The 26306-nt window shown below is 36.1% G+C and overlaps 1 protein-coding gene across 1 annotated transcript in view; it reads left to right on the top strand.

Annotated features, from left to right (window-relative positions):
- Positions 1-26306, top strand: part of Rpt5 (26S proteasome regulatory subunit Rpt5) — a 137489-nt gene that overhangs the window by 98180 nt on the left and 13003 nt on the right. The window contains exons 10-11 of the mRNA XM_090414090.1: positions 6766-6872; positions 16898-17043. Coding sequence (XP_090270216.1) covers positions 6766-6872; positions 16898-17043 — 253 coding nt within the window. The remainder of the gene's footprint in view (positions 1-6765; positions 6873-16897; positions 17044-26306) is intronic.

Raw genomic sequence — 26306 nt, 5'->3', positions numbered from 1 at the left:
TCCCCTTTTATTTTGCGATCTCGGATCCTTGCACTAAGGGTAGTAAACCCCAAAGAATTCAGCATGACTCGTTCATCTTCTTTTAAGTTCAACCCACTCTTTGTTCTCCTCCGAGCACTCCCTTTTTTTTTTATCTTGCCGGTCAGCAGAAACTTGTCTGAACCTAGCACCACTCTTAGATACTAACTTTAAAGGTGTTATGCGCAGAGCTCACAAACAACTTTCTCATACACATAACTGTAAATAACTTTCTTGTGTTTTCACACATAGCTATATATAAAGTTCTGATGGCAAGGTATTGCCTTTGTTTTTGACGTTAAAACGGTAAATACAGTCACTTCCCATAGGGTTAACTACATTAATATTTAGCAAAATATACATAGAAATGAACAAGGTTATTTACAGTTCTCATGAGACTTGACCTATGTAAAAATCAATGTAAAGCGCTTTGTTATTTTTAAGCTACATTGAATTTTACAATATATTACCAAGACATGATAATGCTGAATTAAGAAGAAGGGCTATGATACCAAACGATTTGATGCACTAGCTGTGTAGAAGAAATAGTTGCAAATTTTTGGATGTATAGAAGGAAGAATGGATTTATAAAAGAGGAAGGGCCTGCACTTTGATGTCAGAAGTCTGTTCAAGACCTATGAGAGTGGTCTGATCACTATTGGCAAGATTTTTTTTTTTTCCCCTAAGTTGGTACATTTGTCATAAGCATCCATGTGAAACTGCAAGTCATTCTATGTAGTTTGTTTTATACAGCTGTCTGAAGCAAAAGCGTTGTCTGTATCCCTTAAAATGGATAAAATTGAGTATCATGCAGTTATAAAATTCTTTGTAAAAGAATGTTTAGCGCCAAAAGAAATTCATTCAAAGTTCATAAAAGTTTATGGGCACACTTCTTCGTTTTCGACAATTAAGAAATGAGCTGCCAAGTTTAAACGTGGCCGTACCAGCTTTGAAGATGATCCACTTGAAGGACGTCCAAAAAGTGTAACAACACCAGAAATCATTGAACAAGGGCATGGTATTGTATTGGATGACTTGCGAATCAAAGTGTGTGAAATTGCTGAGACTATAGGCATTTCAAAAGAATGTGTAATATATATATTTTGCATGAAGAATTGCAAATGAAAGGCTTTGCGCAAGATGGGAGCCACGCTTGCTCACAGCAAATCAAAGACACACTCACATGAAAATCTCTGAACAGTGTTTGGATCATTTTAATAAGAATAAAACTGATTTTGTGATCAATTTATTACTATGGATGAGACTTGGATTCACCATTACACACCAGAATCCAAACAGCAGTCAAAACAGGACAGAAGCCAGTTGTTCAGTGTCAAAGAAGACAAAGTCGGTTCCATCAGCAGGAAAGGTCATGGCATCAGTGTTTTGAGATGCTGAAGGGATTTTGTTTATTAATTTTCTTGAAAAGGATAAAACAATAACCGAGGAATATTATTCCAATCTTTTAACCAGATTAGATGAAAAGATTTGTAAGAAAAGACCTGGTTTGCAGGGGGGAAAAAATCATGTTTCATCAGGACAATGCCCACAAAGGTGTTTTGGCAATGGGAAAATTAAGGGATCTGCGCAATGAATTGTTGGAACATCCACCCTATTCCCCAGATTTGGCTCCCTCTGACTTCTATCTCTTCCCAAAACTAAAATTCTATCTCACTGGTCAGCATTTTTCTTCAAAAACTGTAGAGGAATATTTTGCAGATCTTACTGAGAACCACTACAGGGACAGGATAATGTTGCTGGATCATCACTGGAATAAATGTATTAGTCTTAAGGGAGATTATGTTGAAAAATAAAAATAATTTTGAAATTATAAATTCATATTTTCATTGTTAGGCCGAGAACTTTTGAGACCACCCTTGTATTAAGAAGTCAGAGACTATGATGAGAGGAATAGTGAGAATCTATACATGAGAATGACTAAGGTATGCAACTATGTTAATGATGCAAAAATGCTTAATCATGGAAGTGGTTATGATGAATGGATGATTGTGTGTTTTTACGGTTTTGACTTTGTGCAAGGATGTCTGCATAAGTGGGCTTTAGATATAGAGATCCCAAAGGATGTATCATAATTGCGCCTCTAGCACAATTTGAAGAATGATGGTACATTGCACACTTCAGTTGGAAAAGGGCCTTAGTTCAATTTTCATCGTGACAAGAAGAATCTTTATATGGGTTTTTTCAATTTGAAGGTGAGTTAACCGATGTCATACGGAGGTGGCAGGGTTTTTTCTCCTGAAAACCTAGGTTTTTCATCCTACATTCAGACAAATTGGCTTTGAGAATGCACACAATTTACTGACAAATACTAGTGGTGATGATAGTGGTGGGCAATAGATGCCATTGGTGTAGATGATGATGCTAGTGGTGGTGGATTAAGTGGTAGAGACAGAGTTTTAGAGGTCTCCTCGATTAGTCTTTGGACTCCTTGGAGGTGTCACATAATAATAATCCCATCACACAAGGCTAATGCAAAGACTGCTGTGTTTAACTATTAGTTTACCATTATTGGGAGTGATGGCAAAGATATTGGAAAAGTTGGTAAGCCATTTCTGTATGCAAGCTCTTACTTCATAGAATCAATATTTAGCAAAGAGCAACATGTATTTACCTAGTGGAAGATCATGTTTGAGTAACTTGCTCACATTTTGTAGTAATGTTATGTTGAGTGAAACAGTGAGAATGGATACCATACCACCATGTTACTTTTTAACGTTGCTAAGGCTTTTGACAGGATGCAGTGTGAAAGAATGTTGATAAGTTGGAGGATATAGAATTATATTATAAACTATGAGCATGCATAAGAGGATGGTTGACTGACATATCAAAAAGTAGTGTATGGGGAGATGAGTCTGCAAAAGTTAAGGTGACCAGACAGAGATCAGCTCTTGGTCCATTGTTATTCAATCTTTACATTAATGTAATTTCATTAATATTACATTAATGAAATATTGCTAGAAGATCCGAGTTCGGGACATCGATCATGGAGGATCTTGAGGGCTGTAACAATTGAGCATTACAAGGTTTTTCCAATGAATTATCCTTAAAAGAATTTCCCCACTCATCGAAAGAGCACTCCTGATTGAACAAGCTGACTTCAGGCCGGGAAGAAGTTGCTGTGACCAGGTCCTGGCCTTGACAACATAGATTGAAGCAGGCTTCCAGAAGAAACTTAAATCCACATCCACTTTCATTGACCTAACATCAGCTTGTGACACAGTCTGGATCGGGGCTGCCTCCTAAAGCTAGGAAATATTGTAAGGTGCAAAAAAATTTCCAGCTTTTTGAATTCATTCTCTCCAACAGAAAGATCCAGGTCCATATTGGCAGAAAAAAGAGCAGGCCTAGATTCCTTCACAATAGTTTCCCACAGGGCTCTGTGTTATCCCCCTTTACTCTTTAACATCTATGTGTACAACTTACCACATACCAGGTCAAGCAAGTATATGTATACTGATGACCTAGCGATTCTACATCAATCTACCTCCTTTGCCAACCTGGAATCAACCCTGAACACAGACTTGAACATCCTGGAATAGTACTTCAAGCAGTGGTACTTGAAGCCAAACCCAACAAAATCTGTATCCACGGTATTTCACCTCATTGCAGATGCGAATCGACACCTCAACCTTTCTTTCTGTGGAATAATGGTAGAACACGAGCCTTTCCCGAAATACTTTGGAGTGAGCCTGGACAGAAGCCTAACCTATAATAGGCACATCACCAATCTGTCCAACAAAATCAAAACAAGAAACAATATCATTTCAAGGCTTGCTGGAACAACCTGGGGTTGTGGTGCAGAAGTCCTAAGGTCGTCTGCACTAGCCCTCGCATTCTCTGCAGCAGAATAGTGTGCCCCTGTCTGGGAAAGAAGTGCACACACTAACATTATAGACACCCGACTAAACTCTATCATGTGCACAATTAGTGGGACAGTGAGAAGCACCCCTCCTTCCTGGCTTTTGGTAGAGCAATCTAACATTGCTCTACCAAACATACGGAGAAGACAAGCCTCAATTAAAGAATTTAATAAAGCAATGAGCAACCCACACCTGCCCCTGCACCAGACTCTCATAAATCCATCTAGTCTTCACCTAAAATCTAGAAAGCCTTTCTAATCCATGGACAAACTCTCTTCAGCTGCCCTGACACGTGGAGAGAGTACTGGTCCAACAATCTTCCAACAAATGGCTTTCTGGTAGAAGATCCCTGCGCTCTTCAGCCTGGTTTTGCTCTTCCTAGGAAGATTTGGTCATCAATCAACAGGATCAGAACTAACCAGGGCAGATGTGGCTACCTACTACATAAATGGTGGCTGTTAGACCACCCTTGTTGTGATTGTTCTCCCATGGGTCAGACAATTACTCATATTGTGAACAACTGCCCAAGGCACCAATTTCACGGTGGTGGCCCACAGAGCATCCACAAGATGACGGATGAGGCCTTGGATTGGCTTTCCAGACTAGACATTGACCTGTAGCTGTTCTGTATTCCTTTTGCCATAAGAATAAATAAATAAATAAACCTAGTGAGCAACCATTGTTGGTGATCCATTTGCAGAGGGTGGAAAGCTGACCATAGAATGACAATTTGTTAGGTAGGCCCTATAACAAAAACAATTGCATTATTTTGAAAAGTTAAGGACAACTATGTGAGTTTCTCCAAAGTTCAGAGGTGGGTGGTGAAGGCTAGAGGATCAACTGTGGATTGAGAGTAGTAGAATCCACGTTGCAGGTCACTAATTAGTTGATAGGTATACAGGTGGTGCTGATCAGATTGGTCGTTACTAACCTTCTTAATAGTTTTAGAGAGAACAGAAGTGAGAGAAATTAGACCAGTAGTTGGTTGGCTGACTTTTATCTCCTTCCTTTGGAATGGGCTGGATGTTGGCCCCTTTCTATGCTGTAGGGTAGATGGCGGTTGAATAGCATCGATTGAAGAAGCAATTCAGGATAGACGTTAGTTCTAGGGCCCAAGTTCTTAACAAGATCATGAATTTGGATTTCTTTCTGGTGAATTACTGAAAGAAATCCAAATTCCCACTCTACCAGTTCTTGGTAGAGTGGGAGAAACTTTGTCCAGGTCATCAATGCAGGAATTGGAAGAGAAGAGTTATACCCAGTACATCTCCAGCCATGTCTTTAGGTGAGATGACTGTGATACCATCCACATGCAAAGGATTTTGATCTAAGTTACCAAGAGAAGAACTAACATCACAGTGTATTTGGAAGGGGAGCATGTTAGTAAGAGATCAAGTGTGTTTGCATATTGGGGATGTCAGCTATTCTAGTAGGGAGATTGACAATCTGTGGTAGATTGGTGCTAACGGCAAATACTTCAGCATTCCTGTTTGCTTGATCATTGAAATTGGAGGAGGGAAACCAATTTGAGTTGTGGACATAGACATCCTAAGGCCAACCTTACTATTAAGGTATTTTGGCTGTAGAAAATTAAGGTTTAGTGTGAGAGAGAAAGTTGAAGAGGTCAGAATTGTTATCAGATTTTGTGGAGCGAGCTATAAGGACAGCAAATGAAAGCTGAAAGTTATAGTATGATAAAGAATTGTTGAGCTTTTTTTTTTTAACTTTTCTGGGAAAATTTTTGTGATCTGCAGTAAAGTCATATTTCTTTGAGTGTAATCTGTTAATTTTTTTTTTTTTTTTTTTTTTTTTTTTTTTTTTTTTTTTTTTTTTTTTTTGAGGGGGGTGATAATAAGGAACAGAGACATAAAGCAAGAGACTCCCTGTCCACTTGGCCTCAACATTTCCTCTGTACTAGGTCTCCCTTCGGTAACAAACTGGCAGAATAAGTGGCAAAGGATTTAGCACTAACTGATCAGGAAGCCTCTGGATTTGTTATTAACCAGTTGGTCCCATGCATTAACCAGTGGTCAGCATGCAGAATCATTTTGCTGCTGTAATTGGGAGGGGGATCTGGGCTCCCTATGTGATTGGCACGTTATCGATGGCATCACTCTCGCTGTGTGTGGGAAGAGAAGGAGGGGACAGAAACTAGAACTTTTACTCTAGTAATCAAACATGGCTGCAAGCCACTTCTGCCACTCTAATAAGCGAAATGGTGATATTTCACGATGAAAAATATTTACCACCTAGAGGTAGTTGGCATTTCCGCCAATGGCAGATGATTTGTATTTACAGTGGCAATGCTCATTAGATTCACCAGAACTCCATTTGTGGAAATAGGCTGTATTGTGGGAAGGTGGGGGTGACTGCAAGATGCTGTATGTTGCAGACAGACAGCCCTTTAATGGGTCTTTGAGGTTCAGATTAGCTGGGTTCATTTTTTTTTTTTGTTTGTTTGTTTGTTTCACATGCTCACACACACACACCACTTTGTGTACAGGTACATGTTGTGGGCATGCTTACATGTGTGCATGCCCTTGCACAGTAATCAAATAATGTACGTACAAAAGTACATATCAAGTTTAGATCAAGTTAAATATAACTTTATTTAAAACAGATAAAATTGTTTAGATTATGTGATGTAAGAAAGTTTGATGTGTAATCTTCATTAATGAATCGGATATTGTTGGTTAAGTTTTGATTAAAATGACATACAAATAAGAACCAAATAGTGGATAGTTTTTTATGATAATACTACTGCAAAATGATCATAAACTGCTTAATGAGAATAAAAAATATAGTCATTTCAAGACACTTGAAATGCAAAATTGACTTTTAAATAATTTCGAGGGTTTTTTTTTAGGTACTAAACGATTTGATAGTGAAAAGGCCGGTGATCGTGAAGTACAGAGAACAATGCTGGAATTGCTAAATCAACTGGATGGCTTCAGTTCACATACAGATATTAAGGTATTATAAAACGTTAAAAAAAAAAAATATATATATATATATATATATACACACACACACACATGAATGAATAAGCAACTGGCAAAACATTTAATGTCTGAAATGTTGTTTAACCACTTAGGATTTCCTTATAATGTTAATTACTATGATAGAAGTGTGTGTGAAATCAAATAATTAGGTATGACTGATCTGACTCTTCAATGTACCCTTACATAGCATAATATACATCTAACTCTTACTATAAAAATCTCATAGGGATCAGGAATAGTTTGTTATAGCGAATCATAGTGAATTTCTTTTAGTGTATCATCCTATCTATGGAGTTTTGTTCAGGAACTTTCCAGTATTTTGTTAGAGTTGGTAGCTTGCTAATGTTTGCAGTATCAGTAAGCTGGTTTACTGATAAATTGCACAAAAATCCTCTAAAATTTACTGGTAATTTGGTGTTTTCTACTTTATCGGAAATTGAAAAACATTTTTAATGCATTTTGCAAAATTTTCTAAAATATAGTTCCTTGTTGTTGAATCATCTGATACCTATGATATCAAATATGCAAATGATATTAAAAATATTCCATAGATCATTAATTGAAAATTATGAGATTACAAAAATATGTAAAGGAAGAACTTGGTAATGAATTTTCATTAATATTGGATTCCAAAAGTTGTTGGAATTAGTTTCCTATGTTCGAGCGCTTCTCAACAGTTAAAAATTGTCTTAGGAAGAGTATTTCAAATGGGATATTCATCAATCAGATGAATTTTAATTGCTCTCTCACACAGTATTAGCATTGGAACTGATAAAAGTTACTGTAGAAGCATTGTGAAGTGAAAATGTGAATTTGTAATTATTTCTCTGATGTAACATTAAAATTTATGCTCCGTGAACTAACAAATCAAAGCACATTTTGTATTTGTTATTTCATTGAATAACTCCTACTATAACTCCTACAAAAATTAACTTAAAACCCTGATAAAAAAAAAAATGGAAAAATATTTAAGAAAGGTTTTGATTTTCTAATTATCAGTCATTCAGCGTGTATTGAATCTGAGAGAGATTTTCCCCACTGCTGGATTAATACTGATTTGTAAAAAAAAAAAAAAAAAAAAATTATAAATAAATAAAAATAAAATAAAATCCAAAGTTGCATTTAGGGGACCACAATCTCTATAAAATATGTTTACTGTGCACTCATTTAATAAAAGAATACTGAATGAAAATGTTAAGTTATGTTTTTTTAAGTTGCTATTTATGTTTTCAAAAAGTTTTCTATATTTATTATTATTGTTATTATTATTATTAAAACCTTCCCATAAAGTCAAAATACATTATGGGAGGTCCCACTGTTACACACACACAGTTTATTATGCTGCACCTTAAATATGTTCAGTCTCTGTGCTCACCACACTCTCAGGCAATGCATTCCAATCACTTGCCACTCCATGCAAAAGAAACCTGTTCCTCACCCCCTTGCTCACATACAGCTTCCTGGAATGACCTCTTGTTTTCTCTCTCTCTCTCTCTCTCTCTCTCTCTCTCTCTCTCTCTCTCTCTATTTTCACTGATTCTATGTAAAACCTCCTGGACATTAATCTGGTAATAACCTCTTAACAGCTTATATGTCTCAATCATATCCCCCTCTCCTCCTATCTACCATTTTCTGTAAATTGCATTTTCTCAATCTGTCTTCATACTCAACATTCCAGAGACCAGAACAAGCTTAGTTAGTTGTTATTTTCCGATACATCTTCATCTTTTTGAAAACCAGGTGACCAAATCTGTGCACAGTAATCCATGTGTGTCCTGATTAAAGCCTTATACAAAGAAACCATAACATCCTTACTCTGCTTCCCAAATTTCAAAACCTTTGCACTTCACAACATTGAATTGACATCCCTGCGCATTTACCCATTCAGCCAGTGTATTCAAGTCGTCTTGCAAAGTCACAGCATCTACTCCACTCCTGATAGTGCCTCAACTTTGCATCATTTAAAAACAATTGCAAATCACCACTCAGACCTCTCCCAATATCATTTACATACAAATTAAACAACAATCCATAACAGACCCTTGGGGTACATCAATAGTAACTTTCCTTCTTCTGGGATTTCACTCTTCCATAGACAACTTGTTGATACCTATCAGACAGCCAATCTCCAATCCAGCGATCTAATCTACTGTTCAGCTCCATCCGTTCCAATTTAATTACCAGCTTGTCATGTGGCAATTTATCAAAGACTTTTTCAAAATCTAAATGTGCCACTGTGTATGCAACATCCTAATCCAATGCATTTGTCACCTTATTATAAAAAGTAAGCAGATTGCTAAAACACGATCTTCCCCTAACATATCCATGCTGGTCACCAAAGAGTATTGTTCTGTTGTCAACAGAAAAATACTGTTGAACTTGGTCCTAACTAATCTGTCTAACACTTTAACCACAACTCTAGACACACAGACTTGCCTATAATTCAAAGCCGTAGTCTTATCCACCTCCCTTATGAATCAGAACAATCTTACCCTCTTTCAACTCCTTTGGAACTTGACCCAGCAAGACTCACGTTAAAAAGATATGTAAAAGCTATTAACTCCCTGGAACATTCCCTCAAAATACGTGGTGATATTGCATCAAGTCCTACATCCTTATTTACATCAAGTTTATTCAATTCCTCATATACTTCCTGCTCACTTACTAACAGTTCCTCCTCCTCCTTTCCTCTGCATAATGTCACATTCACAAGAATGAAATATCTCATTAAATACTGCAACTATATCCTATGCAGCAGTTATCATTCCTCTATTTTCACGATCAATGCCATCCTTCCATAATCATTCTTTCTTCTACTGGCCACATTAGCTAACTGCTGCTCATACTGCACTTTTGTTGCCCTTATTAAGTGAATCATCTTCCTCACTTGCTCTTTGTATTTCTCATGCAACTAGTTGTTATAAACACTCATCTTATGCATCTTCAATATTGCATACCTTCTTGATTCATCCATTTCACACTTCTTGACCTTTGGAATATATTCTGTTATTGCCTCCACCAAATAGTTCTTGAGTAGGGCCCAAGCAACATTAATATCCTTTTCATCCAGTTCCTCTTTCCAACTTATTGCTGCAGCAGGTTCTTGAGCTTTCCAACAGACATCCTTAAATGACTGATCACCTTGCAAGTGATCACCTCATGGTAACTCACCAACTGGTGGAAGATTTGATACCCCATTTATAATATCATCTGATGAGATGATCAAATCCAATGCCCTTGATCCTCGTGTATCCTCTGTTACATATTACCTAAGGTAATTGTCTCTCAAAAACTCTGAAAATTCATTTTCTTTTCCCACAGATGCAGTCTCTTGATTCCAGTCTGTATTACCATAATTAAAGTCACCACTCATCAGTCATTTCTTGCTAGCCAGGCTGATTTGCCTACATTTCCTTCTCATTACCTTCCATATATTACCAGGTCTATAGCAACATCCAACTAAATATTTCATCCTGTTCACCTCTACTTCACACCATACTGCTTCAAAATCGCAGCCACATTTAAGGTGGATTTGCACCTTGCAAATCCATCTTAGATGAGCACAAGTCATCTGCTACCATCAACAGCACTCCTCCTCCCTTTTTTCCCTGTCTTCATGAAAAATATCATATCTGTTTATTCTCTATTCCTGTCAGGATGTCATCCTCATCTAATTGTGTCTCGCTTATACCAGTTTTCTTGTGAATAAACTCGCTCGATGCATCAATTTTGTTCCCCTTATTTTGAATATGTCTGGCATTAGAAAACAAACATAAGAAATCATTTTTAGTCCTACAAGTCCTATGAACACCACTTCTCCAATGTGACTATTCAGTACCTTTCCCAGTCACTTCCTCTATATTACCACCAATTCTACAACTTTCCTCACACCTAAACTCTCCCCTCTCCTCCCATCCCGGGCCATCTCAATCCTTTTTTGCCCACTTACACATTCACCTCAGAATCCAGCATCCACATGTTTTATAAAGTGTCCCCCCCCCCCTTTGTTTCCATGTTTGTGTTGTGCTTCCACCCCTCATTTACTTCATTCATGATATTCACCTCTCCATTTACAAGCCTCCCTGTCCTGCTTTTTTGCTCTTTCATGTCACCTCGCACCACCACCTCAGATCTATTCATTAGTCATTACCTCTCCTTCCAGCAACAATCTCTCCCAGCCGACTGACACCAAGACCATTTAAATGCAGCTCATCTTCTTTATACAATTCCATCTGTCCCTCAAATTCATTCCACACATTCACAAAATGCACCCCTTTCTCCTCACATAACTGCGCTAACATATCATTCATAATCTTTTCTCGCTGCCTCAATTCATCATTATCATACCTTAGCAACACACTGATTACCTTTCCTACCACACTATTATATTTTACTTTCCTTAATAATCTCTTAATATCCAATCTGACATTTCCTTGTTCCCGTCCAAATCATTCTTCTCTTCTACAACAACCAACTCTTTTACTCTCTTATTCCTCATGTCCAATGCTTCAATCACTCTGCACATTCTACCTGCAGGAAAACAAACCTTATGCACTTTCTCATTTACCACACTTCTAATAATGGAATCTCCATAGAGAGCCACTTTTGAATCATTCATTACATCTTTTGCATGGCAATTTTTCCTTCCACTCTGTTACACTCTTCTACATATATGTCTGTAATTCTTTTCATTTCATTTTGCATGCACTTCATCAACTCACTTTCATGTTCGGATCCAATATATAATAACATGAAGATTCATGTCTGATATTTTCATGCAGTTTCATATTATGCTTTTGGTTGTGCAGCAGATCTCACACTGATGTTTTGACAAGGATATCCAAGAATAATTATTACTGACTCATGTATCTTCTCCTGATCAACATTCTGACCTTGTGGTGGAAGCTGCTAGTCATGTATTTTGATTGCTTGGTGCAACTGCAGTAGGTCTGGATGTATCCTAAGACATCATCATGGAACTACTACTACCTTGATGTGAAGTACTGGCAAAAGGCCAATCTGCAGTTCCAGGTAATAAGAGTGAGAACCATGTTCAATATCTTTTATCATACTTTGTGAAACTTGACAAGAAGTAGATAAATCAGATGATACAGAACAATTAACTAATATTTGTTTATCTCCACTTGGACCTGATTCTATGTTATTTGGTTGACGTTCGATTAATTCAACAGTTTTAAGAATAGGCATCATATTCGTAACCGAGATTAACAGTGGATCTTGGAGCAAATTTTCAAAAGATGTTGTCAATCTGTGATTCCTCCATTTCTATTACTGTATCTTCACTTTGTTGTGATCCTTTTACCAACTGAACTTTACGCAGATGGAAGTAAGTTGTGAGCTAGACCAGGATGTATATTTGAATGAGAAACAAATCTCACTTAGTGGATAGTCAGATCCTGACAACTCTGACCTTCCTTCACTTGTGAATGACTTTATTGTCCTGTTAATATCTTCTGGTGTGTCTAGTTCATTTATTCTTGTTGACACATTGGTCTTTATGCCATTACTGTTAGAACTACTAAGATATCTACTCTGAGGTTTTCTTCTTTTCTTTCTAATTAATAATGACAATTCTGTGCTTTTTTTTTTTTTTATTGCACCTCAGCACGTAACAAGGCCAGGTTACTTGGGTCATGTTCACTCTCCTCCTGAAGATGAATATTGGAAGTATCCCAATGTGCAACTTCAGTACAGATCTGAACATTCAGACTTTTAGCAGCACTAAATAGTGTAGAAAGTTGATCCTGAGAAATGATCACTTCACCCTTGTACATAAAATTTATTATCATTTTTAAATCTATGTATTTTATATCTTTGAACAACTGGATGCCATAAAAGATAGAATTGCAAGCAAATGGCACTATTTTATGTGCCAAGTTAACAAGTAAAGGCAAATCAGCCTTCAGGACACACGCAATTTACAGACAAAAAATACTAGTGGTGAAGGTGGACAGTAGATGGCGTTGATGTAGATGATGAAGATAGGTGGAAGTGGAAGAGATGGGGAGTTGTAGAGTAGGTGCCGTCCCTTGATGAGACTTTGGACTCCTTGGAGGTGTCACCAAATAATAAATAAATAAATAAATAATAATAAGTTGTGAAAATACAACTAGCTCCTAGATTGTTATGTCTTCATCAGCAATACAGTACTAATCGTCATACACGTGTAAATTAGCCTCCCTCAATGAGTCCTTGACACCTTGAAGATCTAATAATAATTATAATTCCTTTATTGTGACTTACACATTTGAGTGGAAACAAGAGAATGGCTTACACTCCTGATTTTATAGTTTCTTTGATCCAACAAAAAAGTGAGGATTAATTCTGCTGTTCTGCACTTTTTAAAAAACAAAATTCTTGAGCATAACCTATTCCATTGAAAATATAATTTTCCAACAAGTTTACTTGTCTTCTTAGCTGTTGTTAGACTCAATGGCCTTGACAGGTCATTGAGTCTAACATGAAAGAAAGATGGGATGGAACACAATTAATGTACATCAATTAAATATTGACAAACAGATATTTTATTTTGTGTGTCACAAAACATCTTCAATGTGTAAGAGAAAATGAATCATCGTCATCAAATTCCTGTGTACCCTCAAGGGGTGTACAGGATATGATAGTACTACATGAAAAATTTACATCATTACTAACTTCCTATCTACAATTTTCCTCCAGATTAGTCTGTTACTTGTCAAGACTCCGATATTATCAGATCTTATATTTCTATCATCTAAGTCACTTTGTACCATATCAATCCACCTATATCTTGGTCTTCCTCTGGGTCGTTTTCATGCCAACCAGGCAGAAAACACTTGTTTTGCCAATCTTTCCTCGCCCATTCTGTTTAAGTGACCATACCACCTGCTAATGCATTCCTGAATGCCAACAATTTCAAGTTCTTTCCTAATATCCTTGTTTTTAATATCATATTGCCATTGATGCCATCTGTTCATGCCCCTAATCTTTCTCAGGACTCTCATATCTGCAGTCTCTAATCTTTTGTCAAGTGTTTTACTTCTGACCCAGCTCTCAGATACATAAGTTAAAACCGGTTTGAACACTGTCTTCTATACAGCTAATTTAGTGTTCCGACTAATTTCTCTCTTATTCCATATGAATTTATTCACTTGACTGCCTACCATACCAGCTTTGTTGATTCTGTTGTCTATTTCCATAATTAATTTACCATCTCAGTAAAAATCATGCCTAAGTAGCTGAAATGTTTTACTTGTTCCACAGGTTCTCCATTCATAACACAGTTGACATTTTCAACAATTCTACCTATTTTCATTGTCTTTGTCTTTTTAATGCTGACCTTCATACCATATCTATTACTACAGTTATTCAATTTAGTCAGTGAATCTTGCAAACTAGTAGCAGATTTATTCAGAAGTATAACATCGTCCCCATAAAGCAAAGAGCCAACATTAACATCTCCAATTCTGATATCATGCTTAATACCACTTTCTTTCATAATGTGATCCATATAGATAATGAATAACAGAGGGGATAATGTACATCCTTGTCTCACACCAGATTTAACATTAAACCATCTTCCTATACATCAATTCTAACTGCCAATTATAACTCAAATAAAGACTAAGTATTGCTTGATATAATGTCCCATTGACACCATATAACTGTAGCATATTGAATAGCTTCTCTTTTGGCATCTTGTCATATATGCTTTTTCCAGATCGACAAAACTTAAATACAGATCTTTGTTATATTCCCATGCTTTCTCGACTATTTGTTGTAAAGTGAAGATCTGATCCTGACAGCCTCTATTTGGCCTGAACCCAGCTTGTTCTTCACCAAGCTTTTCTTCCACAATTCTTCTCATCCGTTTCTCAAGTATACTTGCATAGATCTTGCTAGGGACACTCAGTAGAGAAATACCTCTGTAATTCTCACATTCAGTTTTATTTCCATTTTTATATATGGGCACTATTAGAGCTTTACTCCAATCATCAGGAATTCGACCCTCTGTCCATGCTTTCTGAACTATGCAGTGCAGCCACTGTAAGACTTTTATACCACCATATTTCAGCATTTCTGGTCGAATATCATCTACTCCTGCTGCCTTTCCACATTTCAAGCCTTTGATGGCTTTTTCTACTTCAAGTATGGATATGTATTCCTGACTTTATGCCTGTTGAGTGTTTTTACCTCTGTGCTATCACTGCTTGTTTAATTTAGCCATTTTTTGAAGTAATTACTCCATACTTCAAGGATATCTTTTTTCCCCATTTTCATGTCACCTTTATCATCTCTAACTCCTTTTACAGCCCTCTTTCCTCCATTCCTAAGCTTCTTCAACAACCTCCAGAATATTTTGCCAACTTCTTGATATTTATTTTCTATATTCTTGCCAAAGTCCTCCCGTGACTTTTGTTTAGCTAGTTTTACACAGTGTTTAGCATTCTTGCATTTGTTTCTGTATTCTCTAAGTGCAAAGGCTGACTTATTAGTCAGGAACTTTTGATATGATTTCTTCTTTTCCTTCACTGCCTCTTTAACTTCCTGTGTCCACCATGGAGTACTAATTTTTGTATCCTTGCAGACAACCTCATCACATGCCTCTCTGGCTGAATCAATCAGGGTTTTCTTCAAGGCTTGCCACTGAATTTTCAAAGTTTTGTTCCTGTTCTCAAACTCTTTCATTTTTTCTTCAATAATCTTTGTGTATGTTAGTCTACAGTTCACATCTGAGAGCTGCTCAAATTTTATTAGCTTTAAAACTTTCTTACATGTTATTCTTTTCAATATGAAATTCAATTTTATCCTGCTCAAGACTAAATAGTGATTGCTTCCAATTTCAAATCCTCTGTATGCTCTGGTGTCCTGCACCAATGAGAAAACATCACCATCAACAATAACATAGTCAGTGAGACTTTTCTTATTCCTAGCCTCTTCTCTCCATGTGAATTTGTGCATATTTTTATGTTGGAACATTGTGTTAGTAATAACCAGTCCATGTCCTGAGCAGAAATCCAACAGGTATTTGCCATTATTATTAGCTTTGCTCTTTTTTCCAAATTTTCCCAAAATATTTTTGTATGTCTGACAATCATTTCCTACTGTGCTATTTAGATCGCCAACAAGGACCAACTTTTCCTTTTTTCATTTTGTCAGTTGCTTTTTCTAATGCATCAAAAAATTCCTCCACTTCTACCTTTGTAGAACCTTCTGTGGGACCATAGGCACAAATAAGTCTTATTGTCCAGAGAAAATGAATGGGAAATTTAAATGCAATATGTTACAAATAGGTGATGTAGCAGTAATCTTTTTTTTTTTTTTTGCATGTCATCTATGTGTGTGTGTGTAATAGGTTTAAAACTGTAATATTTTACAATTTTTTGTTCAAGTGCCTAGTTGTAGTCTTATAATTTTAAATCTAGTGTGTGTTTTTTCTAAAGTAAGTATGGAAATCCCACAGATCTCTACAATGTAAGACTATGCACTGAACTTAGAATTTGACTGTTGTATATCCATTTAGCTTGCATTAAGTATACAATTTTCAATGATAGAAAAGCTGGTACATTGCTAACAAGCTTGAAAAACCTTCTGTTCTTCTAGAAGAAAGATAATTTTTTCACTGTAAATGCTATACAGAACTCGCTTTTTTCTTTACAGTAAGTCACATGGTATCCAGCAGCTCATTAGCATTTTATTGTCTCTTACTACACACTAAGCATCTTTTCAACTAACTAACTACACTTATATTGACCTGGCAGCTGCAGTTGCTGTCTGATCATCAGTCATAGAAATGACAGATGATCAGTTTTGTTATACAAGCCATACACTTTCTAATGAGTGGGTAAATAACAGGTGATTTACTGTATTCCCCCACCCCCCAGAAATTACAAACAGTTCGGGAATAATAAATTTATATTATTATTAATATTATGTTATATAAATAATATAAATTTAATATATAAATATTAAATTTATATTATGTATTATCTCTAGGTTATAGCTGCTACAAATCGTGTTGACATATTAGATCCTGCTTTGTTAAGATCTGGAAGATTAGATAGAAAAATTGAGTTTCCTCATCCTAATGAAGAAGCTCGTGCTAGAATCATGCACATTCATTCAAGAAAGATGAATGTAGAGTAAGTAATATTTCATTCCATCAAAAAATATATTTGTTTAAAGAAATGAATAATATACTTGCTTATTTCATACAAAAGAAATTTATTTTATTATTATTGTTTTACATTGATATGCTTATCATAAAAGAAAGCTGATTTTAAATTTATTAAACTTGGAGACAAATCTTGTTAATTCAAGACATCTGAGTAATAATTACTCCAATAAAAATATACATATAAGATCAATCTTTTTGAGAAGAGCATCAAAGAAGTTTTATGCTTAAGGAATGGTCAAAAGGTTTTGTAGTTCCCATGCACAAAAGTAGTTTTTAAAGGGGGGGGGGGAGGTAATGCTATTTCCTTGGATAGTCTGCACTTACTTTCGTATTAAATGGTGGTCAGCAATCGTTGTGCAGAATTATGAAGACAAACCCATATTGAATCAATCACTTAGAACTAAGATAAAATAGCACATCACATTTTGACCTTTATACCAAGGTCAGACTCAGGAAAACATGTATATACATTGGGACACATGCTACATCACAATGTACTTTAAAGTCGGCTACAGCATAACTGTTCAGGTCAACTATTGATCCTGGTCTGACATCTGGTGAGCTGGGTAAAAAAAAGAAAGAATCATTAAATGAATTAAATCGGTAATAATTAAACACTTAAATAAGTGGAGCTATTAATTCTTTACAGTCTTGTTATTTTTAAGTTTTGTTTTATTGACAACTGATTATAGATTGATCTATATTTTTCGTGGATTTTTGTGGTTTGGTAGTTCTATTCCTAGATACTATATGGGTTTTAGATGGACCTTCCAGACTCTTGGAACTGTTAAGCCATCATTCTTATTGAGAATGGGATGAAGGATTAGCATCTCACAGGCTTCTTTGAATTTTCTTTTGTACCTTGTTTTGGTACAATGTATGGACTTCAATGCCTTTCCATTTGGTTGCATGTCAAATTTTGAAGTGCTTGATCAGAAAAGCCCGATTTTCCATAAGTAAAGAAATTTAACAAGGCTTTTCTACTGAAGGGTAGTTAGTCTCCCTCTTACAAAATGGTAAGAAATTTTCATTCCATGAGACACAATCTGGCCAGAGAACATACATTTACAGATTTTTGTGAACCACAAATGGGATTCTAGCAAACCCAGTATGCCAATACAAATGCATATCTTCTCTAGTTGAAGAAAATACCATCTAGATCTGTAGGTAGTAAATGACTTCATTGTATGGTGAAACATCACTGTCTAGTTTATTTGTTGGACTTTGAAGTAGCTATTGCTGTTTTTAGTTTCCAGAGCAGCCCCACCACCACCACCACCATCATACATGCAACCATGCAATACCATCCTTTGGTGGTATGAAAAATATACTACAGGAATCCTGAACCTCTCACATTCAAGAGTACAGTAAAGTTCTTCTACAAGTCAATTGCTAGATATTATGATGGTAATAGAAAGTTGTTTGACACTTGGCTACAAAGAATATTATACTTGACAAGAAATTATATCATCGTCATCATCAAATTCCTGCCATGTACCCTCAAGGGGTGTACAGGATATGATAGTACTACATGAAAAAAATTACATTATTACTAACTTCCTATCTACAATTTTCCTCCAAATCAGTCTGTTACTTCTTAAGACTCTGACATTATCAGATGTTATATTTCTATCATCTAAGGCACTTTGTACCATATCGATCCACCTATATCTTGGTCCTCCTCTGGGTTGTTTTGCTGCCAACCTGGCTGAGAACACTTGTTTTGCTAATCTTACTTTGCCCATTCTGTTTAAGTGACCATTCCAGCTGAGATTAGCTCTGCTAACGTATTCCTGGATGCTGACAATGTCAAGTTCTTTCCTAATATCTTTGTTTTTAATATGATATTGCCATTGATGCCATCTGTTCACACCTCTAATCTTTCTCAGGACTCCCATATCTGCGGTCTCTAGTCTTTGGTCAAGTGTTTTACTTCTGATCCAGCTCTCGGATCCATAAGTTAAAACTGGTTTAAACACTGTCTTCTATACAGCTAATTCAGTTTTCCGACTAATTTCTCTCTTATTCCATATGAATTTATTCAATTAACTTCCTACCATACCAGCTTTGCTGATTCTGTTGTCTATTACTATATTTAATTTACCATCTTCACTAAAAATCGTGCCTGAGTAGCTGAAATGTTTTACTTGTTCCACAGGTTCTCCATTCACAACACAGTTGACATGTTCAGTGATTCTGCCTATTTTCATTGTCTTTGTCTTTTTATTGCTGACTTTCATACCATATCTATTACAACAGCTATTCAATTTAGTCAGAGAATCTTGCAGACTTGTAGTGGATTTATTTAGAAGTATAACATCATCCACATAAAGCAAAGAGCTGACATGAACATCTCCAATTTTGATATCATGTTTAATACCACTTTCCTTCATAATGTGATTCATATAGATAATGAATAACACAGGGGATAATGTACATCCTTGTCTCATACCAGATTTAACATTAAACCATCTTCCTGTACTTCCTTCAATTCTAACTGCTCACTTACAACTCAAATAAAGACTAAGTATTGCTTGATATAATGCCCCATTCACACCATATAACTGTAGCATATTGAATAGCTTCTCTCTTGGCACCTTGTCATATGCCTTTTCCAAATCGACAAAACTTAAATACAGATCTTTGTTATATTCCCATGCTTTCTCAACTATTTGTCGTAAAGAGAAGATCTAATCCTGACAGCCTCTATTTGGCCTGAATCCAGCTTGTTCTTCACCAAGCTTTTCTTCCACAATTTTTCTCAACCGTTTCTCAAGTATACTTGCATAGATCTTGCCAGGAACACTCAGTAGGGAAATACCTTTGTAATTCTCACATTTGGTTTTATTTCCCTTTTTATATATGGGTACTATGAGAGTTCTACTCCAATCATCGGGAATTCGTACCTCTGTCCAGGCTTTCAGAACTATGCAGTGCAGACACAGTAAGGCTCTTATACCATCATACTTCAGCATTTCTGGTCGAATATCATCTACTTCTGCTGCCTTTCCACATTTCAATCCTTTGATGGCTTTTTCTACTTCAAGTATGGATATTTATTCCTGAATGCATGCCTGGTAAGTGTTTTTTACCACTGTGCTGTCATCACCGCTTGTTTCATTTAGCAGTTTTTCAAAGTAATTACTCCATACTTCAAGGATATCTTTTTCTCCTGTTTTCATGTCACCTTTATCATCTCTAACTCCTTTTACAGCACTCTTTCCTCCATTCCTAAGCTTCTTCAACAACCTCCAGAATATTTTGCCACCTTCTAGATATTTATTTTTTATATTCTTGCCAAAGTCCTCCCAGGACTTTTGTTAGCTAGTTTTACACAGTGTTTAGCATTCTTGCATTTGTCTCTGTATTCTCTAAGAGAATACAGAGCTGACTTATTTGCCAGGAACTTTTGATATGCTTTCTTCTTTTCCTTCACTGCCTCTTTACTTCCTGTGTCCACCATGGAGTTCTAATTTTTCTATCCTTGCAGACAACTTCACCACATGCTTCTCTAGCTGAATCACTCAGGGCTTTCTTCAAGGCTTGCCACTGCATCTCCGATTCCTGTTCTCAAAACTCTTTCAGTTTTTCTTCAATAATCTTTGTGTATTTTAGTCTACATTTAACATCTGAGAGCTGCTTAACTTTTATTCGCTTTAAAACTTTCTTACATGTTATTCTTTTCAATATGAAATTCAATTTTATCCTGCTCAAGACTAAATAGTGATTGCTTCCAATTTCAAATCCTCTGTACACTCTGGTGTCCTGCACCAGGGAGAAAACATCACTATCAACAATAACATAGTCAATGAGACTTTTCTTATTCCTAGCCTCTTTTCTCCATGTGAATTTGTGCAATTTTTTATGTTGGAACATGATGTTAGTAATAACCAGTCCATGTCCTGAGCAGAAATCCAACAGGTATTTGCCATTATTATTAGGTTTGCTTTTTTCTCCAAATTTTCCCAAAATATTTTTGTATGTCTCACAATAGTTTCCTACTCTACTGTTTAGACCCCCAACAAGGACCAACTTTTCCTTTTTCATTGTGTCAGTTGCTTTTTCTAAAGCCTCAAAAAATTCCTCCACTTCTACCTTAGTAGAACTTTCTGTGGAACCACAGGTGCAAATGTCTCATTGTCCAGTTCCCCATTCTCATATTTGCCCACATTACTCAACTTGAGACTGACTGCCATTCAAGAAGATTAGACTCGTATTTTGTGTTGAATACTATGGCTACTCCTTCTTTTCCTTGATTGTCATTGCCTGAATATAACATTTTGTATTTATTGCTCAGAAAGATCTCACCAGTTTTTGTCTTTTTTGTTTCAGTCACCCCTATTATGTCGATCTGATACTTATCTAATTCCTCAGCTAGCTCCATTTCTTTGCCATTCAAGCTTCTTGTGTTGATAGTACCGATCTTTAACTCTGGTGATGTTGAGTTGGGGTGTGTTTTCAGATTTGTTCCAGTAGCTGACTTTTTGCTGTTCGCCCTGGTTCCCTGGCGAAAGCAACGGAGGCCTTGTTTAACCAGGCTACACCCCAGCTGGCATAAAATTTTGTCATGTTGTACCATCATTGTACAATTATATTCTTTATTTTAATATTCTTTAATATTTACATTATTTATTTATTTTAATATTCTTTAATAATTACTTTACTTTAATATTCTTTACCTAAGCCTAAGCAAACTAAGTTTCAGTGAAGTATTTTCACAACTAGTCGACTTGTATATAGAGGCTATTGACTTCATCTATTGCCTCAGTATCCCATTATTCATAACATACTTCCTTTTGAAAGTATGCTGTGCATTTTATGTATATTGTTATGCCTTATAAGAAGAGTTACTACCCAGACTGGTTTTGACATTTATTGAGGTGTCATTAGTTGAAGCTAGACACAGGAAGATAGGTTAAATCAGTGCAGAAGTCATATACAGTCAGTCCTCAACTTATGACAGAGTTTCTTTCTGGCAATCCAGTCATAAGTCAAAAAAGCTGTGAGTGGAAATCACTGTATGAACCATAAAAATATGTTAACAGCAAATATGCCCAAATGCTAAAATTTGTAAGTCTGTTTTGTTATATTTTTTAAACAGTTTTACTCTTTAATGTTTATAGTGCACAAACCATAACATAAAATTTCTGTATATAGTACTGATTGTAATACTCATTAAAACAGGAGTGCATAGTACATCTGTCCACTTAAAATAATTAGATATAAACACATGGAGTAAGAATAATTCTTCAAAACTTCTGCTCTATTAATTGGAGAATTCATCAGAAGAGGCAGGGGAGGCTAGGCAATCAACAGAAAATTCTTCAAATTCAGGAATTGCAACAAAGCATTTGATGGTTGAGTTCACAGATGCATAACTTGTGGAATGTATAGGCTCATCTTCACAGGAAGAGGTGACAGCTGGAGTTGTCTGTACATTTGATACAGCTTAATCTGCACAGGGTTCGTTTTCTTTTCTGCATAAATTTCTTTTTACAAAACAATTGCAGCATTTTGCTATTTTGTTAAATCTCTCCATTTTAGGAACCATTTCCTCAGACAACTGAATTGACTTATTAATGGAGGCTTTGCTTTCTGTGGCTTGGCTTCCTCTTCTTGTTCTATTCTCTCTCTCTCCCCCCTCCTTTTTTCGTGCTAGTTCTGTAAGATTGTTTGTGAATTCTTCTTCTGCAGCATTCCAATATTGCAGGAGAAGACATAGTAATTTCAAATACTCTACATCTTCATTATCAATCCTATTTCTTAAGCAAGTGGGCCTATCTTGTCACCAGTATGGTTTTGTCTTTGTGGAATACTGTGAACGATTGTTTTAAGGGAATGTGTACTAGACATATTTATTGATCTGTACACTTCTTACAAATTATCTCAGAAACTGTCATCTACAAAGGATACATTATCACCCCTCTCCTTACTGGGCATCTATCAAATACCCTGTTTATGTCATCTTTGCTACTTTGAACGCCTGGCCACTCTGCTTTGATTACAATCCAAGAATATCCAGTCTATATTGCATTTTTGGAATCTGACAAGTCCAACCTTACTTCTCATGATATTGACTGTAGACACACAGTTCTTTGGAACCTGACAAATATTCTTCATTCCAGCAGGTTCAAATTTGATCATCTTTACCTTGACATTATCTTGAAATGTGAATGCTATGAAATCATTCAAACCTTAACCTCTTTCTGACTGTATGCCAATCTACAAGTTTTGGGAAGTGATTACTATTAATAGTTCACTAATTTATTTATGTTTTTTATCTGCACAGAATTTTACAGTTGTTCCTTTTAACTTTAATAGTGTGATTTTGTCAACTTGGCTGTGAGCACATGCTATGCAACTCATTCTTATTATTCATATTTTGAATGTAGTTACTGGTCTTTCTCCCTGATGATGAGTAAATATATTTCTCCCACATTACATTAGATGAAATATATTTAAGTTTTTGAATAAAATTCTGTATTTTTTTACTCCATGTATATGCCATATAAGTATAAACAGGAATACTGTGAATGTATGAGCATATATTTTCAGCAGCTTATACCATTCACACAATCTGCTGTTCCCTCACTTCGTGCTGCATCTGCAAGATATTGGATTCCTTCCAAAAGTCTGAATAACCCTCAGTAGCTGCAATAACACCCTGGTCCATGGGTTGCAAGAGTGAATGTGTTATTATTATTAGTATTCGTGACACCTCCAAGGAGTCCGAATACTCATCGCAGGAGGACACCTACAACTGTCTCAACTACTACGCCAAACCTCTACTACTACGAATCATCTCCATCAACGCCATCTACCTCCACCACTACCACAACTAGTATATATTTCTGTAAATTGCGTGTGTTCTGAAGGGCCGATTTGTCTGTATGCGGAATGAAAAACCCTAGTTTCCGGGAGAAAAAACCCTGCTACCTCCGTATGAGATCGGCTAACTCACCTTCGATTGAAATCGTCCAGATAAAGATTCCTCCCGTCACAACGAGAATCGAACTTAGGCCTATTCCAATCGAAGGGTGCAGTGTACCATCCTTCTTCCAATTGCGCTACGAAGGCATTATGGGATGGCTGATGTAAGAAAGAGCAGTAATAGGTTGCATATGTCATAAGTTGAGGAATGACTGTAATTCCCATATATATAAGTAGCAAAATGGTGTATCACCATATTATTAAAATACTCTGGATCAGAAATAGTTGTAGAAAGTTTTTTTCACTTGGCTACAAAGTATATTATACTTGACAAGAAATATTCTTGTGTATGCTTTTGATTGCATGGATCGCAACAGACTGTAGATCACGGATGGCCAACCTTTAACGTTCCATGTGCCAATTTTTTCACATAAGTTCAGATGTGCCATACAGCTCTTGTATCCTTAAAAACTCCCAGTAAAAAGATGTTAATATAGACATGAGATATTGATTTAATATAAAAACAAGATTCTCTCTCTGTAACTCACACCTAAGCACTAACTTTAGTTTTCCTTATATTTCAGTCTGATGTTGTGTTTTAGTGTCTATTAAGATCATGTGTTTTATTATGTGAGAAAGTGTTTTCACAAATATTTGCTATAAATAAGAGCTCATTTTCTCACCATTCATTGAATTCACACTTATTATCACCTTTTGTTTTTCTTTTACACTGTGATGGGTAACTGAATCTAAAAACAAGACTTAATTTAAAAAAAAGTACAAAACTGCAAATGATCACGAAGGACGAACAAAGCACAACTCCATAGCACACAAGTGTCAATTTAAACTGACTGACAAAAACTTGTGATGCGCCACTATTGTTAATGCTTTCTTATATCATAATGCCTCAGGATCAAACAAAGGAATGTGCATGAAACAATAAAATCGCTAAAAATAATTAGAAATTTTGTAACTTTTTTTCTAAAAATCGGATTTTGCTTAATACTTTTTGCATAAATAGGCTTACTTTTTGATTATTATCATTGGGGTCCAATGCACCACTTTTAGTGCATGCGCGGTTGGCCATCCCTGCCGTAGATTGTAATGAGATCAAGAAGCTTCAATAAAAACAGTCTTTGGAGAAACAGACAGTGTTTGAGTGGGAAAAGGGGTGTGGCAGAGTTGTATACCGTTGCTCTATCTTTTTAATATTTATAGTGAATATATTTTATTATTATTATTATTATTATCTGAGACCTCCAGGGAGTCAAGGACTCATCAAGGGAGGCTGTAAATTACCCAACCCAGCTATCATACCTTCCCTTAAATTCATTTACATTAGATGCACTCACTACCCATAAGGGCAAATTATTCCACTCACTCACTATTCTCTGGGAGAAAAACCTAGCTCTTACCCCTTTCTTGACTGAAAACAACTTTAACTTCCATGGATGCCCCCATGTTCTCTTCCTGCCTTCCATATACCAAAAAATTTCATCGTTTGAAATGCTATAACACCCATTCAAAAGTTTATAGACGTCTATCATATCACCCCTCTTTCTCCTAATTAACCAGAGTCTGCAATCCCCATACTCACAATCTATCCTCATAATCTAAATCCCATAATCCAGATATTATCTTTGTAACTCTTCTTTGCACCCTTTTCACAGCTTCTTTATCCCCATTGGAACCCGGGAGACCAAATCTGCTCACAGTAATCCAGGTGTGGTCTTATCAAAGTCTTATAAAGAAGCAAAATTACTTCCTTATCCTTACATGTCAAGGTTCGCTTCAACATAGCAATTATCCTCTGAGTTGTATTTGCAACTTTTGCTATGTGACCTTTGAACTTTAAATTCTTATCCACCAAGATCCCTTGCCTCTTCAGGTTTAATGTTAGTAAGTGTACTACACTTACTAACATTAAACTGATAGCCATTTTCATTTGCCCAGATTTCCAGTCTATTCAAATCATTTTGTAATTGCCGAATATCAGTAGCATCCCTGATTGCCCTGCCTATCGTTGCATCATCAGCAAACAATTGCACATCTGATGATAGATCCTGCTTGATGTCATTTATGTATAGATTGAACAACAATGGCCCAAGGACTGAACCCTGAGGTACACCGCTGGTTACCTTAAATTTGGCAGATTCACACCCACTGTGTACCACTTTTTGATATCTGTCTGTCAACCATCCCCTGATCTAAGTCAATAGATTATATTCCAGTCCCATATTCTGCAGTTTATGCAACAGCCTGCATGTGGTATTCTATCAAATGTCTTAGAAAAATCCA

This window comes from Typopeltis vanoorti, chromosome 24 (genome assembly GCF_054136105.1).
Source record: "Typopeltis vanoorti isolate ZY-2024b chromosome 24, IOZ_Tvanoo_1.0, whole genome shotgun sequence".
Lineage (NCBI taxonomy): Eukaryota > Metazoa > Arthropoda > Arachnida > Uropygi > Thelyphonidae > Typopeltis > Typopeltis vanoorti.
The sequence above is the reverse complement of the archived record's forward strand: the minus strand, read 5'-3'. Positions and strand labels throughout refer to the sequence as shown.